Below are 25,379 nucleotides of genomic sequence, written 5' to 3'. Positions count from 1 at the left end.
ACCACCATCATCATTAATCTTTTTTTTTTTTTTTTTTTTTTTTTTTTAGTGCTGGGAATCAATTGGGGACATCATGTGTGATAGGCGAGCATTCTACCACTGAGCTTCATTCCAGACTCCTTGGTATTTATTAACATCTTCCATTACTGTGATACATTGTTAAAATTGATACCCTAATATTATTTCTTATTAACTAAGGTCCATTTAGGCTGAGCAACGCTGGAAAGCAGTTCTTAGATCAAGAATTGGCTGTTTCCCAGCTGCCGAGAAATAAGCTTCAGGCCCATTCTGACCCCTCCACACCCGGGGAGCCCCATCCTGAACTCTAACCCCTAGACGCTTCTTTTTTCCTGTTCTCGAATGTCCTATAAATGGAATCACACAGCATGTTCTTTTCTGTATCCTGCTTCTGCATCCCGATTACAGGCGTGTGCCACCACGCCCAGCAAGAGTTCCTGTTTAACCCAAGTCAGTTTATAACCCTTCTCAGGTACCTCCAGTGACTCCCATGTTACAGTGAATTCTGTCCCTGCCCTCTTTGGGTCTCTTTTTGTCACATTCTACCAAGCAGGTACCACCATGACCTGACCACAAGCCCCACAAAATCTGCCCCTCTTGTTCCCTTTCTGCCATCACCTTCTGCCCTTTCTTGCTCATTCATTTCCAGCTGCACTGTTCGCTTGCTGATGCTCAGACACACCAAGCCCACTCCTGCCTCAGGGCCTTTGAACTTGCCTTTCCCTCTGCCTGGAATACCCTCTGTCTGTATCTCCCCATGGCTCCTTTCCTCACTCTGCTTCCTTCTGAGGCCCTTCCCAGTCACACTTGCTAGCCACTCATCCTGCTTGACAGCGTCTTTCACTCTGAATAATACTTAAAACTGCTCTCTCTCTCTTTCCCCACAGAACTGGAGCTCCGAGAGGGCAGGGCTTCCTGTCTGGCTTATGCACAGCAGTGTCCGGGCTGCTCGTTTTATTATTCATCTCATGAACATCCTTGAGTGCCCCCCCACACCAGCACCCTTCCTTCAAGTGCTCTGCCCCCTCCTGCCGGCCTCCACACCCCCAGATCCAGCGTGCTCCTCTCCTGATCATGGCCCCATTCTTCCCCAGGGCCCCAGCTCCCACTCGGAGACACAGACACACAGGCAAGGTCCCAGGGCTGGATTTTATTGCCTCCCTGGCAGAGGGAGGTATCTCTGGGCAGTGCAGGGCCCAGTGAGGCCCTGGGCAGTTTCCATCTTGTGGTTGAGGCTCAGATTTGGGGCTGGGGCAGTTAAAGGAGGTTCTTGGAAACCGAACTGGAGGGGAGGGTCCCTGGATCTGGGCTGGAAGATTCTGCCAGTGAGAAATAGTTGTTCCTCACCCTCGAGGTCTCTGAGAGCCCTTGGGTAGGATGGGTGGGCCCATGCCTTGGGGCGAGGAGCTGACCCAGGTGGATCCCCGAGAGCCCAGGGGTCAGGGGACACTGGGGCTACGTCTCCATCCTGCAGGGCTGCCTCAGGAGGGGGCTGGCTGCCGTGGCCCCACAGGTGCCCCGGTGGGACCACAAGGCTGGAGTGGGCATGCTGGCCTCAGAGCTCATCATGATGCCGGGTCAGGTCCTCCCCATAGTTGGTGGCCTGGCTGCCCACAAACATGTTCCAGTTGCCCAGGATCTCAGCTTTGCTCAGACGCCCATCCTGGAGGGAGGGTCAGAGGTCAGCAGCGACAACACAGGGCTCTGCTGTGAGACCCCGCCTGCACCTGAGCATGTCCCCAGGCCTGCATCCCTTCCCCTCCCTCTGCTCCCTCCCTCTGGGTCTTCATGCCTGTTTTTTTTGGTACTGGGATTAAGCCCAGGCTGCTCCCACGGAGCGACATCCCCAGCACTTTGCCTTCCTTTCCTCCTTTCTTCTTTTCCTTCTTTCATTTTTCCTTTTGCAGTTCTGAGGATTGAACTCAGGGCTGCTCTGTCACTGAGTCATATCGCCAGACTTCCTTCCTCCCTTCCTTCCTTCCTTCCTTCCTCCCTTTCCCCCTCCCTTCCTTCCTTCCTTCCTTCCTTCCTCTGACAGGGTCTTGCTAAATCGCCAAGGCTGGCCTCCAACCTGCAATCCTCCTGCCTCAGCCTCCTGAGAGGCTGGGACCATAGCATGGGCCACCGTACTGCAGCCTCTGCCCCTCCTCCTTTATCCCACAGCTGCCAGGCCTGGCTCATCTCCACACCCCGCCCGCGTCCTCCCGAGCACCTGCCTGAACCCCACAGCGCACCTTGTCTGTGTCGCTCTCATGCAGCAGGTGGTTGGCCTCCACCAGCGGCTGGTCCTGGGATGGGGGCAGCACCCAGTGGCCGACCTCCTTGCCATCCAGCCGCCCATCCTTGTTCAGGTCCCGGAAATCCCGGAACTGTTGCCGCTCTGTCTGCACCCAGGCCGGCTCCTCCTCCCCAGGCTCCTCAGAGTACAGATCAGCTGGCACCAGGGCAGAGGGAACAGGCGAGGTCAGGGGCAGCTCTGGCTCTGACACTTTCTGACCCAGGACCTGGGGCACCGCACGTCACTCTGGTCTTAGTTTTCCTTCTGCTTAAGTGAACTTCCAGGTGATCATTATGGTGCAAGTGAATTTGATTTGCTTAATTGATGGAATGATCCATCTTGTTGATTAAGACACACGTGTGGGGCTGGGGTTGCGGCTCAGTGGTAGAGCGCTTGCCTAACACGTGTGAGGCACTGGGTTCGATCCTCAGCACCACATACAAATAAGTAAATAAAATAAAGGTGTGAATGTTTAAAAACAACAACAACAAAAAGAACACACGTGTGTTCTGTTCGGTGGCCCAGAACCCGGCACAGAGCAGACCTCTGAGGAGGAGAAAAGAGGCCAGAAAAGAGGAAATACTAAAGCCTTCCCTCAGCACAATCAGCTGGCTCTAAATTCTCCAGATCTCTCAGGATCCTCTCAGGATCTCTCAGGATTCTTTCTTCTTCTTCTTCTTTTTTTTTTTTTTTTTTTTGTGGTATTGGGGATGGAACCCAGGGGCACTTAACCACTTGAGCTACACCCCAGCCCTTTATTTGTTGTTTTGAGACAGGATGTTGCTAACTTGCTGAGGCTGGCCTTATGCTTGCAATCTCCTGCCCCAGCCTCCCAAGTTGCTGGATTACAGAGTGTGCCACCGTGCCTGGCTTTGATTTTTTTTTTTTTTTCTCATAGGAAATGATCACAGTGGTGGGAGTTGTGTACAGCTCTTAATTGTGGTTAAAAATATATTAAAAAACATAGAATTTCCCATTATGGCATTTAGTGCATTCACAATGCTGTGAAACCAGCACCTCTATCCAATTGCAGAATGTTTTTGTCACCCAAAAAGGAACCCAGGGCTGATCATCCTAATGGAAGCCAGCGTTTCCTAAACCCATGTGTCTGTCTGTGGCCAAGTTGGACATGTGTTAACTCTCACGTGGTCACACATGGGGGTGCTCTATCACCCCTATTTATAGATGAGAAAACTGAGGCACAGAGCAGTTCAGGGCCCATGGACAGTTGCGGGGCTGGAAGGTGGCAGGTGGGGAACTGCAGGCGACTCAAAGCTGACATCCTGCTGCCCCCTCTTCCCTGACTCTGCCCAAGCAAGTCAGGTGTGGGCTCAGTCCTCTCCCCTCATTTGCTTCGCTGCACCTTTGAGCAGTTACATTTTTTTCCCCAAAGAAATGGGGTCCTGCCCACCCATGTGTCCCTGGAGCCCTCAGGGAAGGGAAGTAGCCCAGCCTGGGCGTCGGGATGGGAACTTGGGGCTGTTTGACTGAGTGATGTCCTGCCCACCTCTGATGAGCAGGTGACCTCAATCGGGGAGATGACGCCCAACTTGTAATGGTTCCACTTTACAGTGGATCAAGAGCAATACACCAGCCAGGCACACGGCACACACCTGTGATCCTGAGACTTGGGAGGCTGAGGCAGGAGGATTGAAAGTTCCAGGCCAGCCTCAGTGGCTCAGTGAGACCCTGCTTCTCAAAACATAAAAAGATAAAAAGGGGCCTGGGGATATAGCTCAGTTGGTAGAGTGCCTGGGTTCAATCCCCAGCACAGCCAAAAAAAAAAAAAAAAAAAAAAAAAACAAAAAGGGCTAGGAATGTGGCTAAGTGATCGAGCACCCCTGGATTTAAACCCCCAGGACACCCCCTCAAAACAAAAAGGTGTTTTCTGCATTTGGAGCCCAGTAGGTGCTGGGTAAGTGCCAGGTGAAGCATGAACTGAAGCAGTGTCCCCACCACCGCTTCAGAGGGCAGCTGCTCTCTTCTGGACAATATATGTACCGGTGCCAGGAGAGGACGGGCGTGCCAGGAGGTGGGGCTCCACTCACCAATGTACTCCTCCACTTGGACATAGCCATCTTTGTTCTTGTCCAGGTCTTCCAAGGTTTCCTAGGAAGAAAGAGGCATCGGGCAGGAGTTCAGGGCACCTGGCTCCCAAGGGCGGCTGGACCCTGGGGTCAGGGTGTGAGGTTCCCTCAGGGAAACTGGCTCTGGGATGGCTGTGGGGGCAAGTGATGGAGCAGTTGGAATAGTGGGGACATGTAGGGAATTTGGAACTTTCTGGGGTTCATGATGGTGCAGCCCTGACCTACACTTAGTGGGCAAGAGCCAGGGGACCCCAGTGTCCAGCACTGCGCAGGTTCACTTCTGCAACCCTCCAGCTCTCACCCCAACCAACACAAAGGTAGGGCAGAGGCCGCTTTACCTTTGGCAGAACGCAGCCCGTCACGCTGCCTTACCTAGGAGCGCAAGCACCCAGGGCTATTCTAATGACCCTCAGCACCTCTACTCTGCTTCTTCTGGATTCTTGAACAAGACAGCTTCTGTTCCCCACCTTTACGTTCAGATTAATTTAGTATAAGATGGAGCAGACATCTGACACCCCACATCTCTGAGAAGTTAGGTTTCAACTGAAAATTTATTTGATTGTTTAAAAAAAATTTTACAGTTGTCAATGGACCTTTATTTATTTATATGTGGTGCTGAGAATCAAACCCAGTGCCTCGAGCATGCTAGGCAAGCGCTCTACCACCTAGCCACAACTCCAGCCCTCAACTAAAAATTTAGAATGGACAGATAAAATACAGTATATCAATTACATCTGAATTTCAGATGAACCACAAATAAGTCTTTAATATAACTCCCAATCAATATTTAGGACATACTTATATTACAGGATGAGTTCTATTTGCATTTCAAATAAGCAAATCATCACTCAGTATAAGTATGCTCAAATGTTGTAAGGGATATACTTATACTAAGGGTAAAATATTGTATGGAAAATACTTCTACTAAAGAATTCCTGGTCATTTATGTTATGTGTTGTATAAATTCAAGTGTAATTGCACATCCTATATGGTTTCTAAATCTGATAAATCTACAACACTAACATACTGAAATCCCTGTTATTTGTTGCAAATGATATTGTTTCAGTTTCTATTCTATGGTACAGTTACAGCTGATGCTCATGTTTTGAAATCCAGTGTATAGTAAGTAACACTGTCCATAAACATAGAAGCAGACAGAAGTCAGTTTAGTCCAGAGCTCAGCACACTTTTTTTTTTTTTTTTTCCTTTCCTGGTGGTGCTGGGGATCGAACCCAGGGCCTTGTGCATGTGAGGCCAGCGCTCTACCAATTGAGCTATATCCCCAACCCGAAGCATACTTTTTATGTAAAGGGCCAGATAGTCAATATTTCTGTTTTTTTCACATTATACAGTTTCTGTGGTGATGATTCAACTCTGCATTTTCACTCTGAAATCAGTGACACAATACGGAAGTAAATGCCTATTGCTGTGTTATTATAAAACTTTATTTGCAAAAACAAGCTGTGGGCCAGACATCAACTGAGAGTTATCATTTGCTGAGTCCTGCTTTAGACCATGGACTCTGTCTGCATTTGAATTCAAGTTATATCTTTCCTTATCCAGGTGATATCAGCCAAGCCGCCTTACTTCTCTGTGCCTAGCTATCCTTAGCTATAAAGCAAAGATGGCCGCCCAGCTGCATGTATTGCCATGATTGGTTAAATCAAGGTGACAGGTGTTAGAAGGGTGTGGCCATGCTCAGGCAGGGTTTCTCAAATGATGTGAACTCGGGAGAATAAAGGAATGTTGCAGTATTATCTGCTGTAAGAGAGGGAGACTGGGCTTTATGGTATGGGGAGTCAGTGGGTCAGACTACGCTGGCCAGTGCCCCTGGGCAACAAGATGACACCTCTTCTCTCCAGACCTCTGTATATATCTCTGAGCCAGAAGCCCCACCTCCAAGGGCTGGTGTAAAGTTGAACAAATAATGTTCAATAAATATGGCTACATATTCCCATCTCCATTGACCCAGCATTTCATTCCAGCCATCTTAATACCTCTACTGATAAATGTGTGTAACAATGACCTGTCTGTTCAAGGTTATTCTGCATTCTGTGTAACAGCAGCAAGCAGAAACAAGCCCAGTTGCCTTGCAACAGATCCATTGAAGCAAACTACAGCACAACAGCAGAGGAATACTACGTAGCTATAAAAAGGACTAGGGGGCTGGGGATATAGCTCAGTTGGTAGAGTTCCTGCCTCGAATGCACAAGGCCCTGGGTTCAATTCCCGCATCACACACAAAAATAAATAAATAAATAGGATTAGGATGTTCTCATGAGCATATATAGAACAATCTCAAAGATGTATTAAGTGAAAAAACAACATGGAGGGAACATAATAGAGTGTGTACTACCAGTATAAAAAGGGAGATAAAGAGAAGATATGCATGCTTTTGCTATAAAAACTAATCATCATGATAAATAATAGTGACCTGGAGATGTGGCTCAGTGAGAGCACTTGCCTAGCGTGTGCCAGGCCCTCAGATCACACACAGTGATCATATTAGTAGAAGCACCAGGTGTACTTACCACAGCCCAATTTTATCATTTTACCTCTATTGACTCATCTAGTCCCTATAGCAACCTTTGGTTTTGGGTCCATTACCAGCACTACCATTTTACAAATGAAGACATTAAGGTCCAGAGAAGTCAAGTAACTTGCCTAAGATCACACAGTTATGCATCTTACAGGGTCAGAATTTGAACCCAGGCCATCTGGCCCCAGAGTCCCTGTAATAATCACCTTTCCATAGTCCCTTGGACTTTGAGACACAAGAGAATAAAGACACAAGAAGGGGGTTGTTTGTGGGGATGGGACTGGGAGGGAAGGGATGGGAGAACAGGTGAGGGGAAGAGATTACTCATCTTTTTTGTATCTTTTGGGCATTCAACCACATACATATATTACTTATTTGAGAAATATATATAATTATATTTTTAAAATACCTGGAAATTGTGAAAAGTATGGTGAACATGAGTAAAACCTCTTCCACTTACAGAAAGTCCTAGTTAAACTATGGATTCTGGGTGACAGTGATATATATGTCCATAGAGTTTCATCAATTGCAGGGCAGGTGCCATCTGGTGGGGAATGTTGATAGTCAGGAAGGCTGCCTGGGCTGGGCAGGGACACGTGGGAAACCCTGTATCACTCAGATATACCTTGAACCTAAAACTGCTCTGGAATGTGAAGTCTTTTTTTTTTTTTTTTTTTTTTTTGCCCGCTAGGCGAACACTCTACCAATGAGCTGTGCTCCCAGCCCCTTTTGTTGTGGGGGTTGAGGGGGTACCAGAGATTGAACCCAGTGGTCATTAACCACTGAGTCACATCCCCAGCCCTTTTAATTTTTATTTTGAGACAGGGTCTTGCTAAGTTGTTGAGGCTGGCTATGAACATGTGATCCTTCTGCCTCAGCCTCCTGAGTCACTGGGATTCCCAGCCCTACTTTTTAACAATAAGAAAAAAAAAAAAAAATCTTGCTGGGCACAGTGGTACATTCCTGTAATCCCAGAGTCTAGGGAGGCTGAGGCAGGAGTATTGCAAGTTTGAGGTCAGCCTGGGCAACTTAGCAAGACCCTGTCTGTAAATAAGAAATAAAAAGGGCTGGGGATGTAGCTCAGTGTTAAAGTGCCCCTGGATTCAATCTCCATATGGTGGGGGAGGGAGTCCTTTCACTATAGGATCAGTAGTCCAGGTGTGGGCAAAAACTTATAAGAAATTATAAAATTACAGGGACTTATTGCAAGAGTTGTTGCAGAGTGGGCACTTCATGTGTGGAACTGGGGTTTTTCTGGGGTTCAGCTAGGACTGAGGTTCCCTGAGGCTCTGGGGATGTGGCTGTCTGAGGGCAGGCTGGGGACTTGGACCCCAAGTGTGAGCATACGAAGGTCTGGCAAGGAGAGATCAGACGCTGGGGGTTGGAAAGTAGACATGGGAAACATTACCTTCCCCTGATATGTTCGTGGCCTAGGTTTCCTGGGGAAGATGCAGGGGTACCAAGGTGATTATCTGCCCCAGGAAAGTCTGCTGGGAGACTGGACCTGGGATCAGCAGCTTGAGTTCTTGGAGGTAGGGAGTGGGTTCCTCCACTCACTCACAGCGATCACGATGTCCCGCATGTGAGGAAACTCCTCTGGGTGTAGGAAGGCTGTCAGCTCCTCCCGAGTGGCCATGGAGTCCCCATCCTGGTCGGCCACCCGGAAACGTCGTTCATCCCGAGCCAGCATCTTCTTGTAGGTCTCTGCGTCCTCCACATCATGAAATTCTTCCCCTGGACAAGGACAGATCTTGGTGAGAGACAGCTTAGGAAAAGACAAAGGACACTCCATGCAGGGGGCAAGAAGACATCCATAGAATTTGGAAGAATTCATATATATCAATAATTTATGTACATTTTACATATATTGTATATGAAATTTGTTATATAAGTTTATAATTTACTCTAAATTATATATTAGCTAACAAAGAGTTTACTTATTATATGCTAAACTCTACATACAATGTTGCATTTAATCCTTCAAAAAGCAAATAGGGTGGTTTCTTCCATTTATTCTCACTTCCTGAATGAGAAAAGTGACTCCCAAAGAAAGGAATAACTTGCCCCAAGGGCATGCAGCCGGGAACAGTGGACTTTTGAGTTGACACTCAACCCCAAAAAGTCCTGCTCTGATTCGGTAAGTTATATTGACTTTGGTTCCTTGACAGGTGGGAAAAGGCATTCCAGAGGGAACAGTATGTGCAGAGTGCAGAGGTCTAAGGAATCGTTGAGGTAGAGGAAGCCACACATGAATCCATTGGGGCAGAAAAATGAAAAAAAAAAAAAAAAATTAAATTAAAAACGAAGCTGGGAGGTTAGAAAGGCCAGGCAGGACCTGTGTTAGTCTCCTGAGCAGGAAACGGCCAGAGTCAGCTCTGAGTGAGCAAAGACCGCTCTGTAGTAGCGGGCTGCGGTGAAAGCTGGAAGGGGAGACCGGGGTCAGGAACAGGAGGGAGATGATGAGCGCTCTGAGGGACCTGGGGCTGGGGCAGTGGGACAGAGAGGAAAAGACCAAGAGGGGTCAGGGCAAATGGCTTTGGGATTTTTAAGATGAGATCAGAGGTCAGGGATCAGGACAACCAAGCATGGAAGATAAGTGCCCCTGGGAGGAGATCTAAAGTCGCCAGTCACAGGGTCATCAAGGTTGTGGAAACTGGAATGAAAAGCAATTCAGAAATTGGAAGCCTCAGAGTGATAAGGTCCTAAAAGTGGATCAGGGGGTAAAGGTATGGATTCTTGGTATATGGGTTAAGGGTCCTCAAGAGAAGGGTCAAGAAGGTCAGGGTCCCAGTGTGTTGTGGGGAGCAGGGGTCGGAGGGATCGCCGCGTACCGGGCGCGTAGTGGCCATAGGTGGCGTTGCGCAGCTCCTCCCAACCCACACGCCCGTCGCGGTCTGTGTCGTACGTGTCCCAGGCCGCGCTCACCGAGTCCCGTATATGTCGCTGCTGCGTGTGCGCGATCCACGAACGAAGCTCGGCCAGCGACACCCAGCCGTCCCCGTCCCCAGCGCGGTCCATGCGGTCCACGATCCTCCTGCAAGGCGGGGCGGAGCACCTGTCAGCCTCGGGCCCGCCCACCCCAGGCCCTGCCCCATGCACAAAGCCACGCCCCCGCCCTAGACAGAACCCCACCCACCCCAGCAGAGCTGAAAATGCAGTCCACCAACAGCAGGCAAATCCGGGAGGAACACATGTCAATCTTGGGACCGTGCCTGCAACAGGTCCCGCCTCTCCGCCTAGATTCCGCCCCCCCACCCAGGCCAGTCTCCCCCTTTCCAACTGGGTCGGGGGAAAGGACCTAGCACAGTTCAGAACCACGCCCTCCACTCTGGCCTCACCCCCACACCCTGCACAAGCTCCAACTCTCTCCGAACATAGGTGGATTGGGGTGCAGGAGCCTGGCATCACACTCTCCCATAGCTCGCCGGGCATCCGTCGGGGGACAGGCTCTGAAGCCCCACCCCTCGCCGCCTCAGGTCCCGCTTCCTTCCGTGGCTGCGCGGGCCAATTTCAGGTTCCTCTCCCCTCAGCTCTATTCTGCGTCCTGCACAAGCAACCCTCTTCCTTTTCGCACGCTCTGCCAGCCTCCAGTGCACTTCCCAGTCGCAGTCAGGCTACTGTAGGTCGCCTTTGAGGCTCGTCTGACCACTCTGTAGCCCCTCCCCTGTCCCCTGGCGATGCCCTGTCACGGTCCTGGTCCTCGATCAACCACCAAGCCCTCCTGGAGTTGCGGTTCCCCTCGCGAGCCAGGCAGTCTGCCGGTTCTACCAGGGGCCGGCCCTGTCCTCAGGACTCACACCCTGCTCTGGGGGTCCAGATGTGTGTGGTTAAGAGTTTGGGTTCCATAATCAGGCACTCTAGGTCCAAATCCTGCCTCCTCTTCTTGCCAGCTACGTGGTCATGGTCAACTGACTTCAACTTTGTGCCTGTTAACCCTCTCTAAAATGGCGCTAAATAACAATACCAACTGTACAGAGTGGTTTGAGGATTAAATGAATGAGGCTGTGTACAGCGCCCTGAAGAGTACCTGGCATTGCAGTTAGTGCTGTGCTGTGTGTTGTCCTATCGCTGTTTTTTTTTTTTTTTTTTTTTTTTTGGTACCAGGAATTGAACCCAAGGGTGCTTAACCACTGAGCCACATACCCAGTTCTGTTTTATATTTATTTAGAGACAGGGCCTCACTACGTTGCTGAGCTGGCTTTGAACTTGCGATCCTCCTGCCTCAGTCTCCCAAGTCACTGGGATTACAGGCGTGCTCCACCATGCCCAGCCTATCATTGCTCTTCACCCATCCCTGTCACTCACAATTTTGCAGCCTGCACACCTGCCCAGGTCACGTAGTCTCCACTCTCACCTAGCTACCATCGTCCTGTCTCCTGCTTGGGCTGTTGCACTTGCTTCCTTGCTGGGATCCCTTCTTCTTGCCTCCTATAGTCTCTTCCCACTAACAGCTGGAGGAATTCTGTTAAATCACCTCACCTCTTCCATCTGCTCAGAGCCTCCCATGGCTCTCATTTCACTCATAGAAGAGCTTAGCTTGTCACTGTGATACAAATGGCCCAGCAGGATATGACCCTGCTGTTCCCTCTCTGTCCTCTCCCTCTCCCCTTTGCTCACTGGTTTCAGTCACATGGGCCTCGCTGCCCTTCAAACATACGAGGCCCATTCCTGCCTCAGGGCCCTTGCACTTATTCCCCCTGCCTGCAATGTATTCCTCCACACACACGAGTCAAATATTGCCTTCTCATTGAGGCCCCCTTCCACTTTCCAGTTTAAAATTGCAACCCTCTCCCTTCACCAACTTTCCCGTTCACATTCCTCACTCCCTTGCATTATTTTTCTCTTATGTATTTTATCTTTATTTGATGCATGTTATATTGTTTATTGTTGTCTCCCTCACTACAATGTAAACTTCACATGGGCAGAGGGTTTTGTCTGATTCATTCCCCACTGACTTCATCACCTAGAGCAGTGCTGAGCACCTAGTAGGTGTTCAATAAACATTTGTGGGAATGAGCATCATTAGAATGCACAGATGGAGCAGGGGTTGGTTGCATGGTCTCCCTGCCCCCAGACATACTCTGACCCTGTCTCCACAGCACAAGGATTGGATAAGGTCCCTCTGGTTTGTAGTAACACCCCATTCAACCTAATCACCCTGAAACTCAGGGTTCAGCCATTTTCCTGCCCCAGCTGGGGTCCTTCTGCACCAAATCTTATTTTCCCTGTCAATCCCTGCCATGATGAACTGGTGACCTGTTTACAAAGGGAACTGAGGGTCAAGAAGGGCAGATGTCTAAAACAAAGGAACAGAATGGAGGTAGAATTGAACTCTCAAAGGTCATATCTTTTATAAATATTTTTAGTTGTTGATGGACCTTTATTTTATCTTATTGATTGACTGATTTGTGGTGCTGAGATTTGAACCTAGTGCCTCACGTATTTGAGGCATGCGCTCTACCATTGAGCCACAACCCCATTGAGGCCTCAATTTTAGCATGTGTTTTACCCCAGGAGGGGAGGTAGAACTTCATTCTCTGATTCTCACCAAGAACTGCAGTCCTATTCAGTACATGCCATCTCTTCCCAGTCCCCTGCATCTGTCCCCTCATCAACGATCTCATCTCTCTCCCCAAACCCCACCTCTGAATACCCCCAACTCCAAATCTCTCTCCTACCCCAGACGAGCTTGGCTCTCCTCTGGGCTGAGCTGGTCGAATTCCTTGGCCACTTCCCGTCCCAGGAAAGCCTCATGATCATACTGGAAGTTTCCGTGGGCATCATCATGAGGAGCCTCGCTCAGAGGGGCCGCCTGGTGCACCCTCCCCTGGCCATGAGGGCCAGCGTCAGGGGAAGGCTTCCCCTGTGCGACGCGCCTCAGCAGCAACAAAAGCAGCAGAATTGATGGTCGCCACATCATCGGTCCCTGGGGAGTGATGGAGGTCAGGGGTCAGGGACCATAGGAACGAAAACAGAAAGGGGACAGAACAGGAGGAGGGGAGAGGAGTGCCTAGGACAAGAAAGAGAGATGGAAGTTGGCTACAAATTGTTTGGGCTCACGAAGGGTCGGCGATGGGGGAAAGGGCAGAATACTCAGAGGTAAAGCCATCTGTGGGGCCCAAATCTTCTGGAAGAGTCCCAGAAGGATTCCAGAGTCGAGGGGTGGGTTCAGGCGGAGACGTGGCGCACGTCCCACGCGAAGAGCAGGAAACAGTGTTGACCAGGGAGGATCGGGCAGGCTCCCTAAGGATCCCGGGCGGGACCCTTGCGCTCGACCCAAGACGCCCTCCCTGGTTAGCCCCCGACCCCCATCCTTTACCCGGTTTCCAGCTTCCCTTCGGTCGCCACGCTCTGCTGTGCGTTTTCCGAAAGATGCCTAATTAGGCGGCTCTCCAGTTAGGCCCCGCCCCGGCAGCGCGGAGGCCCCGCCTTCGGCCCAATGAGCGCGCGAGAGGGTCGCGGGGGCGGGGCCAATGAGCGCCAGGAGCGCCGCCGTCGCCCCTCGCCACGTCCACAAAGAACAGCGGGGCGACCCCGGAGGGCTGGTTGGGCCACGCCGGAGCGACGCCGCTGGGGAGAACTACAACTCCCGGCAGGCGTCGGGGCTCCCGGCCGACCACCTCGAGCGGCCCTGGGCCCAAAGACTCAAAAGAGATGTGTTTTCTCCCTTTCCCTTTTCCGCATGGTGTGAGAAAGAGGAGATCCGAGGGTCTGAAGGAGGCATTCCCTTCTCTCGAACAGGGAGCAATTCTTTTCTGCTCCACCAAGAAAGGTTCAGGTCAGATTCCAGCCAAGAATTCTTAAAATGCCTGGCACAGTGCAGGCATTCCACAGATGTTTGTGAAATTTATTAATGAGAATTACATGATTCCTTATATGAAACTGCGAGATTCCACTATTCAATATGTCAGCCGACGGAGAGATCCGAAGAGCTGGGCTCACCCCCTTCATTCCCCAACCCAATCCTTGTCCTCCCCTACCTGAAACCTGAAAATGATTGAGAACACGCTGATTAGGGCTCAAATTCATGTTGTAGGTGGAGGTGGAAAAGAGCCATATACATTAGGAGGGGAAACTGAGGCAGACCACAGAAGGGGTCCAGAGGGAGAACTGAGGGCCCAGGACTCCTTCCGGAGGCTCAGAGATGCCAGGATTCCAGGAGGTCTCAGCACAAAAGAGACATGCCTACATTGGCTATCAGCAACCAGAGTGGGGGATGGTCAAGCAGTTGCTGGGAATGCATTTATATCTTGACAGTCTGCATCCTGGGGCAGGCCTGGAGCAGGCAAGAGAGCTCCCACGTCGTCCCCACGGAAAGAGATCCAAGGGGCTAAGGAGAGAGGAAGCGGGGAGTTGGGTGTCATCATTAGAATCTCTAAGACCCTGTGGGTCCCTCATATGTGTATCTCTCTATCTCTGTCTTTTCTCTGGGTCACTTTCTTCTCCCCTCACCCCAAACCCCTGCCCAGGGCTTCTGTCTCTCCTTCCCCTCCACTCTGTGTCCATACCCCCCTCTAATCTCTGTCCCTAAATCTCTGTCCTCCCAGGTCAGTGTCCCCCTCTCTTCTGAGGTCTCTGTCCCTCTTCCCAAGGCTCTTCTGCATCCTGTCCCACACCTGGCAGCCCATTCCTCATCCTCCTCCACAGCAGTGCTCCTCCTGCAGCCGCTGCTGTGAGCAGCAAGAAGCCAATGATGATTCCGACCACCGGCACCGAGGACTTGGCTGGCGACTCTGCAGCCAGAGAATGCTGTGAGATGTCGGAGAGACTCTCCAGCCCACAGTAGTCAGGGCAGGGAATTTGGGGGTCCTTGTTCCTCCCAACCTCAGAAATTTCCCCCAGCACCAAGTGTCTGGGGATGGGGTGGGCTGAGGAAAGACTAGTCAGGTGATGTCCTGGGTTTGAGTAGAATGTCCTCAGGTTGGATTAAGAACCATAGCAAGGGGCTGGGGATATAGCTCGGTTGGTAGAGTGCCTGCCTCGCAAGCACAAGGCCCTGGGTTCAATCCCCAGCACCGAAAAAAAAAAAAAAAAAAAAAAAAAAAAGAACCATAGCAAGAAAGAGCTGTCACATTGATGAGGACCCAGTCAGCAGCAGATGGTGTACGAACTCAGGGAAGAGGGGCAAGCACAGAGCAGCGGGCCAGGCTCATGGAGTAGTGGCAGCAGCAAGGCAGTAGGTGGTCAGCCTTGGGAAGGATTGACATGGCCAGAAAACAAGTGATTAGATTCTATTAAGACCAGCAGCAGCAGGATGGAAGGTGGCCAGATTCAGGATGACTGGCTGCAGTGGTTAACAGGTGGTCAAAGTCCATAAGACCAGGGGCAGCAGGACGGAAGGCAGTCAGACTGGGGGACAACAGGCACAAGGCAGTCAAACTAGTAAGGAAAGCCAGACTCTGGAAGGACACAGGCAAGAGAAACAGGGAGGACTGTCACTCAGCAGGACCTCACCCAGTTCCACGGTGAGGGGCTGCGCCAGTCCCGCGTGCTGCACGAGGCAGCAGTAGTGGTGCTCATCGCCACTTTTGACGATGAGTGATGACCAGGCGTGGAAGGAGCCATCGCCATTGGGACCAAAGCCGCCCTCTCCAGAACCAGCTGCCAGCCCATTCCTCAGGAACCTGAGCTGCAGCTCCGGAGGGTAGAAGGAGAAGGCACTGCAGGTGAGCACGGAAAAGCCAGGGCTGCTGGGCCGGGCCTTCAAGCGCATGGATGGAGGCTCTGCAGAAACACAGGGGGGCACCTGAGCCCCAGCCTGGGGCCCCCAGGCCCAGGTGCAGTGCAGGGCTGGGCAGGGTGGAGAGAGCCCTCCGTTCCTGTGCCCAGCCTGGAGGAGAGGGATGAAAGGGGAGGGTCCTCCCAGGGGACAGAGTCCCATCCCTCCCACCCCATGAAGGCATGTGCCTCAAAATTACACCTCTCATCCTTTCCTTCCTGTGGTGGAAGTGAATCTCGTGCTCAACACTGTGTTAGACACTGAGGACAAAGCAGTGAACCAAACAAGACACCATCCTCATGGAACTTAATGGAGGTAAACAGACAAAATATTTGTGTGTAAATGAAAGAGAGGTCTGGGGATGTGGCTCAGTGATTCAGCATTCTCCTGGCATTTGGGAGGTCCTGGTCTCAACCCCAGCACCATTAAAAAAAAAAAAAAAAAAAATCAAAGAAAGGGACACAGGCTATGAAAATGTTCAGATAAAGGAACATAACATACTCTACAGCCATTAAAGAGAGTAAGGGGATATGAAAAACTTCCCATCAACACATTTGAAAATCCAAATTAACTGGACATATTCCTAAGAAACACAACCTTCCAAAACTGACACAAGAAGAAATTAAGATTTAAGTAGTCCTGTAACTACTTAAAAGTTTAGTCTTTATTTTAATATTTTTCAATGAATACAATTCTAGGTCCAGTGTTGGGGTGTAGCTCAGTGGTAAAGCACTTGCCTAGAGGCCCTGGATTCCATTCCCAGCACCACAGGGGGGAAAAAAAAAAGAAAGAAAGGAAGGAAGGAAGAAAAAGTCGGGCACAGTGGCAAACTAATCCCAGCAACTCAGGAGCCTGAGGCAGAAGGATCACAAATTCAGAGTTAGCCTAAGCAACTTAGCAAGGCCCTCAGCAACTTAGACCCTGTCTCAAAAGAAGAAAAAAATGGCTGAGGATGTGGCATCTGTGGTTCAATCCCTGGCGCGCGCGTGCACACACACACACACACACACACATACCAAAAGAAAAAGGAAGAAAGGAAATCTAGGTTCGGATGACACAAATTAGTGAATTATTCTTCAAAGCAACCAAGGAAGAAATCACAATACACTTTTTCCCCCATTGGTACTGGAGATTGAACCCACTGCGTCTCATCCCCAGCCTTTTTTATTTTTTGAGACAGAGTCTCACTAAGTTGCCCAGGCTGGCTACAAATCTATGATCCCGGGCTGGGGATGTAGCTCAGTTGGTAGAGTGCCTGCCTCGCAAGCACAAGGCCCTGGGTTCAATCCCCAGCACCGCAAAAAAAAAAAAAAAAAGACCAAATCTGTGATCCTCCTACCTCAGCCTCTTGAGTCACTGCTGCCATACCTGGCTGAAGTACTACTACCCTTGCATAAACTCTTCCAGAGAATAGCAAAATAAGTAACATTTTCCCAGTAGATTTTATGAAGCCAGAGCATAATCTTTAGTTTTTTGTTTGTTTGAGGTACTGGGGATCTCCCTCCTGGCCCTCAAATGTTAGGAATGCACTCCACCACTGAGGTACATACATCCCCAGCCCAAGGCCAACATAAACTTGATAACACCTTCACAAGGACACTATAAGAAAGGGAATTTAAGGCTGATGCCTCCACAAAAACAAACTAAAAATCCTTAAATATATAGCAGATATAATCCAGTGGTTTCTATAAAGAATAATATACCATGATTAAGTAAAATTTATTCCAGGAATGTAGGGTCGGTTTGACATTGAAAAACATCAGTCAATATGATTGACCACACTAACAAAATAAAGGGGAAAAAAGTAAATGGTAATTTGATAAAATGTAATACCATTAACACCCTTCCAGGGGCTGGAGGCTCATGCTTGCCTAGCATATGCAAGGCCCTGGGCTCCATCTGCAGCACTGAAAACAAACAAACAAACAAAAACAAAAAACAAAAAAATCTCCTAGAAGAAAACACAGGCGAAAGGCTTTGTAACATTGACAGCGAGTTCCTAGGTATGCTGGCTTCAAGCAGCAAGGCAAAACTAGCCAACCAGATTATATCAAACTAAAAAGGAAAGACTGGAGTGAAGAGGTGACCTATGGAACAGCAGAAAAATATCTGTGAACCTTTTACTTGATGGAGGTTAATTTCCAAAATATATAAGGAATTCCTACATCTCACTAGCAACAACAAATTCAATTAAAAATGGACAAAACGGGGCTGAAGGTGTAGCTTGGCAGTAGAGCATAAATGAGGCCCTGGGTTCCATCTCCAGTACCGCCAAAAAAGACTTTAAAAGTTAAAAAATGGGCAGAAGGGACTTGAGCAGCCTGCCAGGGCTGGGTGTTGCTTTGGGAGTTCCCTCCACCGAGGGTGGATCTCAGCAGTCTCAGATCTTGGTTGGGATCTTGGTTGTAGGTGCTCAGCAGAAAACAAGCTTAGCACTCTCTTGCAAAGTGGGAAGCCACGCAGCGTTTCTCTCCCAGACTTGCTTCTCCAGCGAGTTGGCAGAATTTGCTGCACAGTAAGGTCAACTGCAAGGGGCAGGCTATGGTTGTCAGCAGTTCTGTGTCCTATCTTATGTGTACTGTTGTTTTCCAGCAAATATGTATTGTCCTGGTGTTATACTCCCTGCCACGCCCCTTTTGCCTCTAAAATATTTACAACTTGGGCTAAGTTCAAGCACAGAAAATATGTCTGGCCTTTGGTTCTGCTTAGCAAAAACAAAACAAACAACAAACAAACACCCTGAGTGGTGGCTTCAAGGCAGTTTTGCAGGTATGTATATTTTCTGTAATCCGCCCCTTACCTTTCACCATAGTTCTAAATAAGATTAAGATTTGAGATTAAAAAGCAACGAAAGGGCTGGGGTTGTGATTCAATGGTAGAGCGCTTGCCTCACATGTGTAAGGCACTGGGTTTGATCCTTAGCATACATAAATAAATAAAATAAAGTTCATTGACAACTAAAAACACAAAAGCAACAACAGCCAGGCGCGGCAGCGCATACCTGTGATCCCAGCGGCTCAGGAGGCTGAGACAGGAGGATTGTGAATTCAAAACCAGTCTCAGCAACTGGGAGGCACAGAGCAACTCAGTGAGATCCTGTCTTTAAATAAAATACAAAATAGTGGCTGGGCATGTGGCTCAGTGCTGGAGTGCTTGCCTAACATGTCAGGTATTAGGTTCGGTTCTCAGCACCACATTAAAAAAAAATAAATAAAGATATTGTGTCCATCTATGACTAAAACTATATTTTAAAAAATTCTTAAACTTGAATATTAAAAAAAAAAATGGGGCTAGGGGTATGGCTCAGTGGTCAAGTACCCCTGAGTTCAATCCCCAGTACCCACCCCCTGCCCCATCCCGCAAAAGAAAGATAAACTGGGCAAAGGACTTGAACAAACATTTCCCCTGAAGATGGAACTGAACAGCCAATAGGTATATAAAAAGATATTCAACAGAATAGAAATGAAATGCACAGTGAGATGTCACCTCACACCTAATAATGGATGGCCATCAATCAAAAACAAATGAACAAACAAACAAAAAACAAAATATCTAGTGTTGGCTGGGATCTGGGGAAACTGGAACCCCAGGGTTAGTGAGAATGTAAAGTGGTGCAGTCACCAAGGAGTTTCCTAAAAAAGTTTAAAATAGCCTATCCCATGATCCAGCATTCCCACTACTGGTGTCTGTCCAGAGGAGTTGAAAGCAGGATCCTAAAGAGGTATCTGCATTCCCATGTTCACGGCAGAATTATTTACAATTGCCTAGAGGTAGAAACAACCTAAATGTCCAATAAGAGACGAATGGGTAAAGAAAGTGTGACCGGTACATTCTGTACATTTGATGCATTCTTATTCAACCTGAAAAAAGAAGGAATTCCTGGGTGCAGTAGTGCACACCTGTAATCCCAGGGACTCGGGAGGCTGAGGCAGGAGCATCGCAAATTCAAGGCCAGCCTGGGCGACTTAGTGAGATCCTATATCAAAATAAAATATAGAGGGCTAGAGATGTGGATCAATGGTAATAGTACCCTTGGGTTCAATTCCCGGACTGAAAAAAAAAAAATTTTTTTTTTTTTTTTTTTTTTTCAATTTAAAGACCGGGTCTCACTAAGTTGCTTAGGGTCTTGCTAAATTGCTGAGGCTGACTTTGAACTTGTGATCCTCCTAAATCGGCCTCCCAAGTCACTGGGACTACAGGTGTGTGCTCCACTGTGCCCGGCTGAAGTTTTATTTACTTTTTATTTATTTAAAAGAACTTTTTTTTTAGGTGGATGTGGTGGCACATACCTATAATCCAAGTGGCTCAGGAGGCTGAGGCAGGAAGATGGCAAGTTCAAAGCCAGCCTCAGCAATTTAGCAAGGCCCTAACCAACTTAGCAAAACCCTGACTCTAAATAAAAATATAGAAAGGGCTAGGGCTGGGGATGCGGCCCAGTGGTTAAGCACTCCTGGGTTAAGTCCCCAGGACCAAAAAAAATAAAGAGATTAGGGATTAGGACACAGACACACAAAAGCAAGATCATGTGAGGACACAGGGAGGAGATGGACATCTGGAAGCCATGGAAGTTTTCATGTTTTTCTAACATCCAGAACTTGAGAAAATGAATTTCTGTTATTTAAGCATCGTGTCTGTGGTATTTCTTGTGTTATCTGTACCAAATACACCACCCCTCTGTACCTCCTAATGAAATAAGGGATCGAGGTGACAGGTAGCCATGATGGCTGCTGAAACCCCTGGAAGAAAACCAAGAGAGAACTTCACCACAGCACCTGAGCCCAACGGTCTGCAGAACAACACTAACAGAGGGAACAGACATTTGGAGCCTTGGCACGTCTGCAGAATGGAACCAGAATCTGCGTGAGCCTGCACATGGGGCTACTACCACTTCACAGAACAGAAAAGGAACCATGCTTAGCAACATTACAGAGATGCAAACAGCCAAATCCAGCCTGGGTGGAACCCAACAGGACAAATAACTGACTTCCTTCAAAGCAATATTGCTAGCAAAAAAAAAAAAAAGAGAGGGAAACCGACAAATTCAAAGACTCTCAGGATCACAAAATTAAGTCAGACCATAAACTATAGTCCAAATGTAAACTGTAAATGTAAAATGCAAAATTATAAAACTCCCAGGGGTAATATAGAAGATCTAGGTGACCTTGGGTTTGGCAATGACTTCCAAGATATATCACCAAGAAGTACAATCCATGGAAGGAAAAGGTGATAAGGTGAACTTCTTAAAATTAAGAACTTCTGCCGGGCTCTGTGGCGAACACTTGTAATCCTAGTGACTTTGGAAGCTGAGGAAGGAGGATCAAAAGTTTGAGGCCAGCCTCAGTAATTTTGTGAGGCCCTCAGCAATATAGTAAGACACTGCCTCAAAATTTAAAAATGTATTAGAATAAAAAGAAAAAAGTGTAAAAAACAAAAAAAAAAAATGTTTTAAGAAGAATGTGGCTCAGTGGTAAAGTGCCCTGGATTCGATTCCACAAAATAAAAATAAAAAAAAAAGGAGAAGGAGAAGAAAAAGATATCATTACAAGAATGAGAAGACAAGCCACAATTGGAGGAAATAGTTTCAAAACACCTATCAGACAAAGGACTGGATCCAAAGTGTACAAAAGATTCTCAAAACTCAGCAGTAAGAAAAAGACACTGAAGAGATGAAGCAACTCAATACAATTCATGGACCTCTGGTGGATCCTGATTCAAATTTTAAAAAATATTTACAGTCAGGCACAGTGGCACATACCTGTAATCCCACCTACTTGAGAGGCTTAGGCAGCAGGATTACAAGTTCAAGGCCAGCAATTTGGCAAGACCCTGTCTCAAAATAAAAAATAAAAAAGGTTTGGTGCAAGGTATGGTGGTGCATGTCTATAATCTCCGTGACTTGGAAACTGAGGTAGGAGGTTCACAAGTTCAAGGCCAGCCTCAGCAATTTAGCAAGGCCCTAAGCAACTTGGTGAGACTCTGTCTTAAAACAAAAAGGGTTGGGGATGTGGTTCAGTGGTAAATGGTAAAGTGCCCCTGGGTTCAATCCCCAGTACCAAAAACAAACAAACAAACAAACAAAAAAATCCAAGAGAAAGTACTTGGTTGGTCCTTATTTTCTTTTCCTTTCGGGCACTTAGAATGAACTGTCTACAGCTTCCTAGCAGACATCGACCTATCTTGTTCAACAGCCCAGGGCCTCGGAAGCATACACACGACACCTCTTTTCTGTTTGTCCAGAACAGCGCTCCGCTCTGAAAACCCATTTAGCCAACATTTTCTGAATAGATAGGGGTCTCCGGGCCTCTGGAGAGGAAACAGCGGACTCTACCTACAGAGTTGAGGGAGGGCCTTTTAGAGGAGGTGACTGACATCCTGTGTGAGCCTCTAAGAATCAGGAGGGTCAGATATGTGGACCGAGGCAATAAGGGGTTTGAAGGCAGGTGTTGCTGAGCATGGGCTCAGAGCGAGCGCAGGGCGTGGCCAGGTACTGTGAGGGGCGTGGCCGGGCGCACCGCCGCTGGAGCACAGGTGGATGGGCAGGTAGAAACAGGCAGCTGAAGAGATCTGCCGAGGACATTAGGCAACACAGCTGGGACTTTGTCCTGGGGTGCTGGGGAGTCCCGGGAGGGCCATAAAAGCACAGGCAGGGCAGCTCTAGATGGAGAAGGACCCTCTGGGAATGTGTGGGGACTCTGTAGGGGGAAGGTCACGGGGCAAGAACTGAGGCTGGTCTGTGGGGTGGAGAAGATGGTATAAACCAGAGATTTGGGAGGCGGCTCACCCTTCCACTCCAGGTTTCCACGGCCCCTCTCCAGGTGTCCCAGAAGCCGCTGGGGACAGGAGTTGAGCAGGAAGGTCCTCTCCTTCCTGACCGCCTCAGCTTGCTGTTTCCACTTCTCACTGATGGTCAGGGCCTCTGGCCAGTCCCCCGACCAGCTCCCATTCTTGGGATCGAATCTCATGAATTCCTCACCGTTCAGGGCAAACGTGGCGGTAGGCACCGACGCGTTGTCAGGGCCTAGTTCACAGCCCAGTAGGCCCTGCAGGGTGTAGGAATCTGGGGTGCCCACACATAGGCAAGCAGAACTCAGAAGCAAAGACCAGCCCTCTGCCCTTAGACCCAGGGGTCCAGGCCCAGCCCTCTGCCCTCAGACCCAGGGGTCCAGGCCCCAGCCCTCCTCCCTCAGACCTAGGGGTCCAGGCCCCAGCCTCTCCCCTCAAATCCAGGGGACCAGACCCCACCTTTTCTCCCCAGGACTGTGAGAGCTGTGAGAGCTTCCAGAAAGAGCTTCTCCTTGTTTTTCAGGTCTGTGGTCTCTTTCTCCCAATACCAAGACACCTGGTTTTCCCAGACCCAAGCCCCATAGGGCTCAGCCTCAGCCCTCAGGCTACTGTAGCTCAGGTATTGCTGGGGACCCAGCCAACCTGATACCCAGAAGGCAGGAGTCCCTGGGGCAGGAGAGGACACAGCTGTGAGGTGGTACAGTAGGGAAAGATGGTTCTCTGTGGAGAGAGACAAAGGTGAAGAGAGTTGATGGGATGAGGGACTAAATTGGAGCCAGAGAGGTGCCCCAAGAGAGAAGGGGCTCGGTCTGAGGGGAGGGGACTGACTCAGAGAGTGGGAGACAGAGACCCAGAGAGAGGGACAGAGAATCAGAAAGTGGGCAGAGACCCAGGGAGAGAGAGAAACAGACCCAGGGAGAAGGCCAGAGACAACAAGGTGGGGGGAGACAGAGACACAGAAAGAGACCCAGCGAGTGGGGGACCGGTGGTTTCCAGACACTGAGCCCCAGGAAGGTGAAAGTGGTAAACAACGTGGAATAGGAAAGGAGGAAGCAGGGGCTTTTAGTGAGGACTCAGATTTCCCTTCTCCGCCTCTCTTCCTGCCAGGGACCTCCTTCCCTACCTCCCACAGCACTGCCCAGCCCCAGCGGCCCCTCACCTGCACCCCGGGTCTGAGGAAGGAGGAAGAGCAGGATACCGAGTGCCCAGGGCCGAGGCCAGGGCACCCCCATGCTGAGAGGGCGACCTGGGGCGGGAGGGGGCGTGTGACTTCTTGGGCCCCCTACCCCGCCCCTTCCTCCCCCGGTACCCACAGGAAAGGCCAAGACCAGGACACCTGGAGGGTTTGGGGGCCTGGTTCAGGATGACAACATTGCCCTCCTCCTCAATGAACTTTCACCCCCTAATTTGATCTGGTTTGGTTAATTAATTACAGAACCTGGATAGGCTGAGATTCATTTTTTGGAGATCTGCCGTTTCCCGATTCCCTCAGACCGGGAGTCCAGGCCCAACCCTCCTCCCTCAGATCCCGGAGCCCAGGCCCCAGCCGTCCTCTACCCTCCGACTGGGCCCCGATTGCTCACTGCGGCCTGGTTCTCTTCCTGCCTGCAGTTCTGGCCGCCTCCCGTGACTGGAGACCCCAGTTCCTCTCTCATATCCTGTCCGGAGAGGCTCCCTGACTCCAAGAACATCCAACCCCACCCCCCAGCTGCAGGACACACCCCTGGCCCTAGGCCCAGCCTCTCTGGAAGTTTTTTTTTTTTTTTTTTCCCCCTCTCCTTTCTTTTGCTGCCTGCTGATTTATTTTGAGGGTGCCAGTCACTTAGCAAGCTCGGGCAGTTGGGAATGAGGCCCAACACTTGTAGCCTGGGCACTTATGTCCAGGGTCTTGCTATGTCTTTGCCAAGAGTCCTGGAAAGATCTCAGAGCCACCCATGACACTCAGAGGGCCTTGCTTGCAGGGCCAGTTGCCCCACTTACATATTCTGAGGTGCTGCAACAAATCTCTAGTGTGGCAGACACGCCAAATTCCATTTTTTGTTTTGTTTTGTTTTTGCTACTGGGGATTGAACCCAGAGGTGCCTTACCACTGAGCCATATCCCCAGCCCTTTTTATTTTTTATTTTGAGACAGAGTCTTGCTCTGCTGTTTAGGGTCTCACTAAGGTGCTGAGACAGGCCTCAAACCTTTGATCTTCCTGCCTCAGCTTCCCTAGTTGCTGGGATTGCAGGCTTGGCCACCGCGCCCAGCTCCACATCTTGCTTTAGCACACCCTAGAACTCATCTAGATGCTTTGTGAACCCTAAGAGAACATTCCCGTGGCCCCCCAGGATGCTTCCTGGCCCATGAGATGGTCTCAGGATAGGCCATCATGCCCGGTACTCTGCTGTGCTGTAACTCCTGTAAAGCCACTCTCATAGGCCAGCACCTGTGCCTGGTCTTCTAATAATCTCATTGCCCTGCATTAGCATGCTGAGACCTGGCAGTAAGGGCCTTTAGGAGAGACTTATACCAATGTTCTGTGGAGTGGACACGTCACCCTGGGTCTTTGTTGTTGTTGTTGTTTTGGTACTGGAACTCAAGAGTGCTTAACCCCTGAGCCGCATCCCCAACCCGTTTTATTTTTCATTGTGAGACAGGGTCTCCCTAAGTTGCTTAGGACCTCACTAAGTTGCTGAGGCTGGTCTCAAACTTGGGATCCACTTGCCTCAGCTTCCTGAGTAGCTGGGATTACAGGCATGTGCCATCATGCCTGGCTCATCCCAGGTATTGATAAATGAGTCCTGAACCCCAGTAGAACTGCTGCTACTCCTTTCTCCAGGACCACTCTGGGGTGCCTGGTCCCATCCCTTTTCTTGCTATAGAGTTTATTCTAATTCCTCTCATGTCTGCCAAAAACTAAGTGGGGCTCCCCAAATTTACTATTCACTCTTGGGTTTACTCTATTACCAGATT

General features: G+C 49.4%; 2 protein-coding genes across 5 annotated transcripts; both read right to left on the bottom strand.

The window, feature by feature from the left end:
- Positions 1-1,148: 1,148 nt before the first annotated feature.
- RCN3 (reticulocalbin 3) lies at positions 1,149-13,415 on the bottom strand. Its single transcript, XM_079119510.1, has 7 exons — positions 13,242-13,415; positions 12,601-12,848; positions 9,754-9,956; positions 8,484-8,656; positions 4,345-4,405; positions 2,253-2,452; positions 1,149-1,681 (listed from the first exon to the last, which is right to left on the bottom strand). The coding sequence occupies exons 2-7, from the start codon at positions 12,840-12,842 to the stop codon at positions 1,574-1,576; spliced, it is 987 nt and encodes a 328-aa protein (XP_078975636.1). The 5' UTR covers positions 12,843-12,848; positions 13,242-13,415; the 3' UTR covers positions 1,149-1,573.
- Positions 13,416-13,934: 519 nt separating this feature from the next.
- Positions 13,935-24,137, bottom strand: FCGRT (Fc gamma receptor and transporter). 4 transcript variants are annotated; one of them, XM_079119499.1, is made up of 7 exons: positions 24,008-24,137; positions 23,584-23,670; positions 22,884-23,144; positions 22,423-22,698; positions 15,377-15,646; positions 14,539-14,655; positions 13,935-14,252 (listed from the first exon to the last, which is right to left on the bottom strand). In XM_079119499.1, exons 2-7 carry the CDS (start codon positions 23,654-23,656, stop codon positions 14,143-14,145), a joined length of 1,107 nt encoding a protein of 368 aa, XP_078975625.1. In that variant the 5' UTR covers positions 23,657-23,670; positions 24,008-24,137; the 3' UTR covers positions 13,935-14,142. The 4 variants fall into 4 exon arrangements, with proteins under 4 accessions (XP_078975625.1, XP_078975627.1, XP_078975626.1 ...); XM_079119501.1 differs by having other exon boundaries at positions 22,884-23,090; XM_079119500.1 differs by lacking the exon at positions 24,008-24,137 and adding an exon at positions 23,761-23,779.
- Between the last annotated feature and the right edge of the window lie 1,242 nt (positions 24,138-25,379).

The sequence above is a fragment of the Sciurus vulgaris genome (assembly GCF_902686455.1).
Source record: "Sciurus vulgaris genome assembly, chromosome: 17".
Lineage (NCBI taxonomy): Eukaryota > Metazoa > Chordata > Mammalia > Rodentia > Sciuridae > Sciurus > Sciurus vulgaris.
This window is presented reverse-complemented; position numbering and strand designations above follow the sequence as displayed.

Bases quoted from the DNA above. Each gene is read 5' to 3' on its own strand.
- RCN3 (XM_079119510.1), bottom strand. From the start codon at position 12,842: ATGATGTGGCGACCATCAATTCTGCTGCTTTTGTTGCTGCTGAGGCGC. The intron at 4,406-8,483 runs GTGAGTGAGTGG...CTTTCTTCCTAG, and splicing joins TGCGGGACATCGTGATCGCT to GAAACCTTGGAAGACCTGGA. The intron at 1,682-2,252 runs GTGCGCTGTGGG...CCCTCCCTCCAG, and splicing joins ATGAGAGCGACACAGACAAG to GATGGGCGTCTGAGCAAAGC.
- FCGRT (XM_079119499.1), bottom strand. From the start codon at position 23,656: ATGGGGGTGCCCTGGCCTCGGCCCTGGGCACTCGGTATCCTGCTCTTC. The intron at 23,145-23,583 runs GTGAGGGGCCGC...CTCTCTCCACAG, and splicing joins TCCTCAGACCCGGGGTGCAG to AGAACCATCTTTCCCTACTG. The intron at 15,647-22,422 runs GTGAGCCGCCTC...GTGTTTCTGCAG, and splicing joins TGGAAACCTGGAGTGGAAGG to AGCCTCCATCCATGCGCTTG.